Below are 8609 nucleotides of genomic sequence, written 5' to 3' on the forward strand. Positions count from 1 at the left end.
ATGTTTTGTCACTGTAGCTTTCTTTCATGTTATCATTAATTGAATCTGCACTTTTATATTAATTAAATAGAATATTTATTACTTTAGAATGCAACAATTCCATTGATGAGTATCATTTTAGTAACATTTTAGGGAGCGTCATATGCTCTTTACAAACAGTCCAGCTTAATCCTCAATACAGCAAGAACACCAGTATCTCCCCAGGTCAATTCCTTTCAAGATTTTAATGAATAGCTAAATAATGTCTAATCTGATTATGTCTGATAATTCTCAGATTACAGTTCAGAGACTGATATTTTCATTTGAACAAATGAACATCTAACTTTCCTCCAAGAATCATTGGATACACTTAACAAGACCAAGACTATGAAAGGTACAGTGATGTGTTAAGACTTGACCTCAGAAGATGGCAAGCATAGCAGGGGTAATTAAACATAACATGATTCAATAAAAATTGATATTTGATTAGTGATTTATAGACTTTAAAAAAAGTGGATGTTACACTCACATCCTGCGACAGTGGCAGGCAGATGCTGTTTTTCCTAAATGAAGATGTAGCAGCTGAGCCTCAGACCTTCTCAACTTTACCCTGATAGTCAGTACAATAGCTGGGACATGAGCCCAATAGTCCAGTGCTGCCACTCTGCCAAAGGACATTAATGTGTACAGAGTGATAATTTCAATAGGATGTCTCATAAATTGTTACATGATTTTAGAGACTTCCTAACTGGAAATATCAGAGGTGGCTTCTTGGAGGGGATGGATTTTCAAGTGCCTCCTAATTAGTGACTGCAGTCTCCCATATGAGCTCACATTGGTTATGAGGTGCCTCTGCTGCTGAACAGTTTCCTCAGGGCAGCCTTCATGTCCCTATTTCTCAGACTATAGATGAAAGGATTTAACATTGGGGTCACTGCCATGTACATCACAGTTATCACAGCATCCTTTAGACTGTAGCTAGTCAGAGGGTGGAAATGCGTGCCCATGATTGTCCCATAATACAGAGAAACAACTGTGAGGTGGGAACCACAGGTGGAGAAGGCTTTGAGCACACCCTTGGTAGATGGAACACGTAAGACCACGGAAAAGGCCCAAACATAGGAGATGATGATGTATAGTAAAGGCACAGAGAAAACACCAACCCCTACATACATCACCTTCACATTAAAGTGGGTGTCAGAACATGACAACTTGAGCAAAGGAATAATGTCACAGTAGAAGTTGGTGATTTCCTGGTTGCCACAGAAAGACAGACTAGCTGTAAGCAGAGCGTGAGGAAGGGCATTAGCATTTCCAACCACCCAAGACCCAACGACTAGCAGGACGCAAGCCCTTGGGATCATGATTGTTGTGTAATGCAGTGGGCGGCTGATGGCCACTGCACGATCATATGCCATTGCAGCCAGAATGTAGCTATCTGTAGTTCCCAAAGCAATCATGAAATACATCTGTGTGAGGCATCCCCAAAAGGAGATGGTTTGGGTGCTCAAGATATGGTTGGTCAGCATCTTCGGGATGGTTACAGAGGAGAAGAAGATGTCAACAAAGGAGAGGTTAGCAAGAAAAAAATACATGGGACTGTGAAGGTGAATATCAGAGCAAATGGCCAACATGATGAGCAGGTTTCCAGTCAGTGTGATGAGGTAAATTAGCAGGAAGAGGATGAAGAAGAAATCTTCCTGTTGTCGCTGACTGCTAACTCCCAGGAGGATGAAATCCAGGGTAGAGGACTGGTTTTCTTCCCTCATGGTTCCTTTATTAAGAAAGGGGAGAAGAATTCAGAATTATTAGTGAAGTTACTGTGTATCATGATCTTCCTTATCAAGCAGTTTTTCTCAAGGGGTCATCCATCTCTACAATTGAGTTTACTAAATCCAGAGAAAGCCAACATTTTGGGGAAATACCCTTGTTGATCAGTGGGACTGAACAACAGCCCGGGACACTCTAGTCTAAGAAGCAAACAATCTTTGAGTCAGAAGTGCCCATCCTCCCCCATCCTAGCACCACCATCCAAACACCTAGCATTTAATCAATTAACAGACACTTAACTTTCATATTCTTTCTATTGCATGTGCTTTGTTGGGCTCATGGAAAAATAAAAAATATGTGAAAAATAAAATTTATTAATCTATTCAATATGTAAGGCATAGCCTCTGCTCTGAGGGACCTTACAACTTAATGGAGAAGCCATAATCACATGTTAATTTCATTACACATGATCTGGAAAGAAAAGTATTGTGGAGTCTTTGACAAAATACACCAGTGCAAAGGTTGTGTTAATGCAAGGACTAGCCTGGAGTAAGAAACTGTTCCACTGACCAAACTCATAATGATCCCAAAGCCCGGGAAGTAACAGGTATCTACACTGACATTGAAAGATTATAAATCACCAGGACCACTGAGCTGACATCCTAGCAAAAACAAGTTTAGTCACTTTTCTACCCAAGGGTCCCATTCCCAAAAATGACTTTAATCTCTTTGGAAAGCTCTCTAACATACATAATTGCAAAGCTTTTCTCTGCAATTTTCTCTTTATTATTTATTTTGGTGACTCATCCATATCCATAGTCACTTCAACTACTGCATAGCATACTCACAGGTCTAAGTATACCTGTAGGCTTGATGTCTCTTTCCTATATTTCTACGTTCAGGCTTCCTGCCAACATGTCTGCCCAAACTCCCTACTTTGCACATCCTACCTAAATAGTTTGCAAGATTTTTTGAAGAGGAAAACCATACTTTATTTTAATCGCCCCCAGAGAGATCATTGTGACATATTGTTTGTTATATGAATCAATAAGTTTGCACTCAGTATTTCTTGAGTTAAATCAAGGTTTATGTCTTGAGTTCCCCACACCTGGGATGCTTACAGACACACTCACCCAGTTTACCCTTCACTTATACATCTGATCTTGTTGATTCTTCATTTAAAATAATTCTTAACTAATGTAACTTTTCTACTAATGCTTATTAGCTCAGAGCTTTAGCTTAGATCATCGTCTTTTTCTACCTGAAATGTTGTAATGCTCCCCTAACTGCTTGACTATAGATTCCCTCCTTTTTGATCCACTTCTACTTGAGGCATATTAATTATGGCAGAGACCACTAGCTACTCATCCAAACCCATGTTGTTCTCTGCTTCCTGGACACACATTAGACTGCATTTCCAGGTTCCCTTGTACTGAGGTGTGGTCGTGTGACTGAGTTTTACCCCCTTCCATGTGTTCCAGTTCTGGGCTTCCTCCATACTCTTTTTGCCCTCATGACAACTAGATGGAAATGTCCAAGAGAATGAGTGGGTTGCTGAAGTGCTTGTGTCCCTAGTTCTCTACATCCGGCAGAGCCACCCACCACCAAGGATACCCACTGGGACTGTTATGTAAGAAAGATATGAACTTTTATTCCGCTTAAACTATTACACATTTTGAGATGTATTTATTACTGTAGTCCAGGATATCTTAAAGAATTCACTAATTTTTCTAAAGAGAACTCTATTCAATAAGTAATTCAATCGATAATTAATTCAATCACTAATTCTCAGTATCTCCTATAGCGCATGTGTGAACTATATGCTAGGCATAGAGGATGCAGATCTAAGTATTTTTCTCCTAAATCTGATGTGCTTTCCCATCTCTGAACCAAAAGGAAATTGGTATTCTTTCTTGAAATACTTTTCCCTATCTTCGCACAAAATCATAGTATCTTAAGGCTGAGAGGCCTCCATAAAGCTAAAAAGCTCAGCGACTATGGTTAGTTTATATGGTGTGGAACAGGTCCCATTCCAATTAAAACATATAACAATTCTAGATAAAATTTAAAACTAATACAATATGCATATAGCCAAACATAAAAGAAAGAAATGGGAATACTTAGGTATGAAAAACAAAAAGAATGCTCAGAGCAAGAGTTGTAAAACAGCTGATGCTGTTGTGGCAACTTGCGTTTTCCAACTGCAAACAAGGCCAGAAAGGCTGGGGTCTGGTGTGTAATTCCCCTTTGGTCAAGGAGATGTGGCCACAGGTGTGTATGAAGTAGAGAGCTAGTTTGAGTCCTCTGTGTAAAACATGTGAAGTACCACCCTATTTGTGAAATAAGACTAGACATTATTTTTGTTATGTTAGAATTGGAAAGGAAAGAACAAAAGAATAAAAAAATCACAAAAATCTAATTGTCTACAAAGAAAACCCCAGAGAATCTCTAGGTCAATCAAGGATTTCCATGGGAATCTCTAGAGATATCAGCAAGTTCATTTGATATAAACCAATCTTCATAACAATCAATAATACTGTTCTTGTACTTAAGCAATAAAAATTAGAAAATATAATTTTTAAAAAAGCTCATTCACACTAGGAATAAAAATATTAAGAAATCTGGAAAGAATTCTAATAAAAGAGGTCCAACTGGTTTAAAAAATGTCAAAACTTTACTAAAGGAAGGAGAAGAAAAGAATTGCTAAGACAATGAAGATAAGCAATGTTAATGATAAGACTTACTGTGGTGAAAATGTCAGTTCTCTTCCAATTAATCTCTGAATTTGATGCAATGCCAATCAAAATACTACAGGTTTCTTTTAAACATGAATTTAGCATGCAGAAGAATAAGGAGCCAATAGCAGCTAAGACAACTTCAAGATACAGAATCAGGAGAAAATAATGGCCCCGTCAGGTATCAAAATGATTTACTATGGTAATTCAAATAGTGGAGTAGTACTGATGTAGGAAATGAGAAATAGTTGCATGCAACAGATTAGAGAGACAGACCAGATGCAGCATTTATTAGCACTTATGTGACATAAGAAATGGCAGGGAAAGGATTGACTGACCATTCGAAAGAGCGTGAGAACAACAGGATACCCATATATGAATACTGAAAAATAATCCCTAAAGGATTAATTGTGAAAAGCAAAACTTCAAAAAATTTAGAGGAACATATAAACATATCAAATCAACAAGTACTCCTTAAACTTTTACAGTGTTATATGTCAATTATGTCTCAACAGAGGTGAAAAAAATAGAGGAAAATATGTTCATGATATCAGGAAAAGAATTAATTTGTTAAACCAGCAAAAAACACACAAAAAATAAGAAAAATGTATTACCCTCTGACTACTTTAAATTTAAAACATTTGCATGAAAAAGACTATAAAGAAAAGGGAAAGAGAAGTCATGGACAGGAAAGAAGTGTCTGCTACACACATAATCAGTAAAGCATTAGTATTCAGAATACGTAAGCGTCCCAGACACTGGTAAGAACAGGACCCAAAATAGAAAACTATGGGCAACTTGTTAGAATAGATAAGTCATAGGAGAAGAAGCTGGTACAGCCAAGAAAGAAAAGAAATAGGTTGAACTACATTAAAACAAAATTTAACAAGGAATAGTGGAGAAAACATACAAAAGTGGGAAATCAGCCTGGAAAAGACGTTTGGGGTTATATTGTGGAGAATTTTGAACCAACAGAAAACCTTTGTACTTTATTTGTTACATACCAAAAATTAGTATAGTGGATGTAAATTGTACTACCCTTTTTGGTAACAGAAATATGCAACCTTTAGTTAATAGAAGCACTTGGGCATATAAAATGGCTGATGAATAAGGCAACATTTTGAATGACAATCTGGTGCAAGGACAACAAGTTGATGTGTTTTAAAAAAGAGTTAATAAATGTAAGAAAACACTGCACCAGAAAAGAAATGGTTGGTTAAATGAATGCAACGTAAGGAATACAATCAATGGAATTGTAACAGCTATATGATGTCAGACTGTCAGATGGGTAGTAGATTGGTGGGGAGAGGGGAGTTATCACTTTGCGAGGGGTGAAATGTCTAACTATTACATTGTTTTTGTACATCTGAAATTTAAAAAAACCTTATTACTTCTTAAATGGATTATATGACTAAATAAGCATATGCATTAAAAATGCAGACATTGAGAGAGAGATTGAGGGGCGGGGGGTGGCAAAGAGAAGATTCTGAGCATGGGGACTTCAGAATCCTGTGTTAGATGTTAAGATGCTGTCACAGGGAGAGATGACTTCTGCTGAAACCTTGAAGAGAGAGGTAAAAGAACCATATGTCCCCAGAAAGAGGAGCCAGGAAATCCATCAGCATGGATGCTGGAGACAGAGTGAGAGAATCAGAGTTCCAGGCAATGCTGAGCCACTAAAATCCACTTTCCTGGAAAGTGTCTGTACTCTGAGATATCCGTCACATGAGTGTGACAGTCCTGAGGACTCTTTTTCAGGGACGCAAGAGGCCAAATACATCCCCTTGCCATTGTGGTTAGCAGACAAGACCAAAGAAATGTCCAAGTATTTTGACCCATCTATGTTTTGATAATAAAAATAACATAATTTTCTAAAGGGGCCGGTTCGCATGCACTGTTGAATGTGGAAGTGCAAGGTGGGTTAGTAGCTCCTCTCTAAGAAAATGGGTTTGTGCTAGTGCACACACACACACACACACACACACACACACACACACACACACACACACACTATTAGTTCATGAAATTGAGAGTTCAGGACTGAGATAACTATATCAAAATTACCCCTTCCTCATCCTGTTTTCATAGATAAGTTCCCAAGAATAACCATTGTCAGAAGGGGAGTTCTTGCTCCTCTCCTCCCCTCCCCTTCCTTCGTCTTCCCTCCCCTCCCTCCTTCTCTTTTCCTTCTGTTTTGTTTACCAATCTTGGGACCTTGGGTTCTAGAGTCAAGGCATGTGTCCTAGTTTCGCCGGTCCCTCTCTATGTGATTTTAGGTGATTCAGTTCACCAATTTTTTCATTTGATGAACTGACAAAATAATTCTACTTACCACTTGTGGGTGTTGTAGGGTCAGAAGGGATAATGCATGTAGTGCAGTTGCTGGCTATCTATCCCTTGATGTCACCGTCATAGAGACTGTTCTCCACCATCCACACCCCGACTTGGGGAGTCAGTTCAGATGTTGTCAAGAAAGCTCTGGTCCTGTGATCTTCACTCCTCTCCCACAAATGGGAAGTGTACAGTCAGCCGGGCTGGCACCCGTTAGCACTCCTTTAGGGGGGCAGCCATGTTGGAGAGCAGGCCATCTGTCCTTGGGGCAGAGGAGACAGTACTTGGATGGCTTGAAAAGAGGAGTCTCAAGTTTCCCAACTGTGGAGCAGAATGGATGGAAGGAGCTTGTCCTGGATGGAGCCTGAAGACGAGTACTTTACTTTCCTCCTCTGGGAAGTAGGGTGGGCCATAGGATAGAGGAAATTATGAATGATTCACCAGGTTACAAAGTCTCTTTAAACATGACTTCCCCATATTCACTCAGGCCTTAAACACAGTAATTGTTGAGACTCATTACACATTTCTAAGCTGTGTCCTGACGGGACAGTGGTTCTCAAGAGAAATCTTTCCCAGAGTTCTAGAAGGAAGGATGGGAAGGGAGTTTTCAAGATAGTGTGTCTCCAGGGTCCAAGCACTTGGCTGACCTATTCTAGCCTTTTTGTTGAAATGTGGGCGGCTCTCCGTTGTTCATTACAAACTTGGAACCATCCCTTAGGATACAAGGACTGTGGTACAACTGAGCTCCTGTCTTCATTTCAGGCTACACTGAAGGCTTTGTGCAAAATGTGCAAAAACATAGATTTACATTTCACCTTTTGTTATGATTTGTCTTGAGGAGAGTTATGGTGGTACTTCAACTTTTTTTATCTTAGTATTTTAATAGTAAGTCTCTGAATTTTTTAGATTCTTAGATATGAAAAGGGCCTAGATGTTATCTAGTCCACTTCATGCATGTGTCACTTTTATAGCAGCCCTGATTAGTGGTCATTATGTTACTATAACTGAGCACCTCCTGTGGCAGGGCGGCCACTATTCTCTGGAGAGGACCATGGTGGGGACTGCGAGCTTTGGCTGGGTTTCAGTCCAGGCTCTGCCACTTACTGAGTGCAACTGACCTTGGACAATTATTTAATGTACTTGTTCATCTCTATAACTGGGATAACAACAGCAATAAGAACATCCTTCTAAAGTTGTTCTGACGATCAAATGAGCTAATATTTGAAAATTTCTTGAACTAGAGCCTGGCACTTAATTAGCACTGTTATTTTACTAACTCAGTACTTTACTACCTCTATCCTACTACCTGTACTACCTACAATACTACTGATTAATTACCGATTTTACTACTAGTCATGTAATTGTTAGCCAACTCTCCAAAATCTTCCTCAGCTTTTGCATATGGGAGGTGTCCAAATACTTGTTGAATCCCATGTTATTTAGGCAGGGGAGTATTTTGATTGCGCCCTCCTATGTGCTCTGTTATTACCTGCCCTGTGTTTAGATCATGCTCCAGTGTCCAGGACGTGGGCTCTTCAGACACAGGTGACATCTCATCATAAATATTTTTTTCGTAGTAATCATGTTTTTCTCTTTGTTTTTTTTGAATCTCTTACTAGTTCCATATTTTATTTTCTGGGTACCATTAGGAGCAAGGAGTTATGCAATGCCATCAAAGAGAACTACAGAGATAATGATGCTTTAACCTCAACCATTGCAAATATTTCTGTGTATAGTGATGACATGTTTCATTGGCTAATGAAAGGAAACTCTGACTATCCATGCCCTAAAGAG

At 39.1% G+C, this 8609-nt stretch overlaps 1 protein-coding gene across 1 annotated transcript; it reads right to left on the reverse strand.

Moving 5' to 3' along the window:
• Window positions 1–818: 818 nt before the first annotated feature.
• OR1A1 (olfactory receptor family 1 subfamily A member 1) lies at window positions 819–1748 on the reverse strand. Its single transcript, XM_019650404.1, has one exon. The coding sequence runs from the start codon at window positions 1746–1748 to the stop codon at window positions 819–821; it is 930 nt and encodes a 309-aa protein (XP_019505949.1).
• Window positions 1749–8609: the final 6861 nt, after the last annotated feature.

Source organism: Hipposideros armiger, unplaced genomic scaffold (assembly GCF_001890085.2).
Source record: "Hipposideros armiger isolate ML-2016 unplaced genomic scaffold, ASM189008v1 scaffold_141, whole genome shotgun sequence".
In the NCBI taxonomy this organism is placed as follows: Eukaryota; Metazoa; Chordata; class Mammalia; order Chiroptera; family Hipposideridae; genus Hipposideros; species Hipposideros armiger.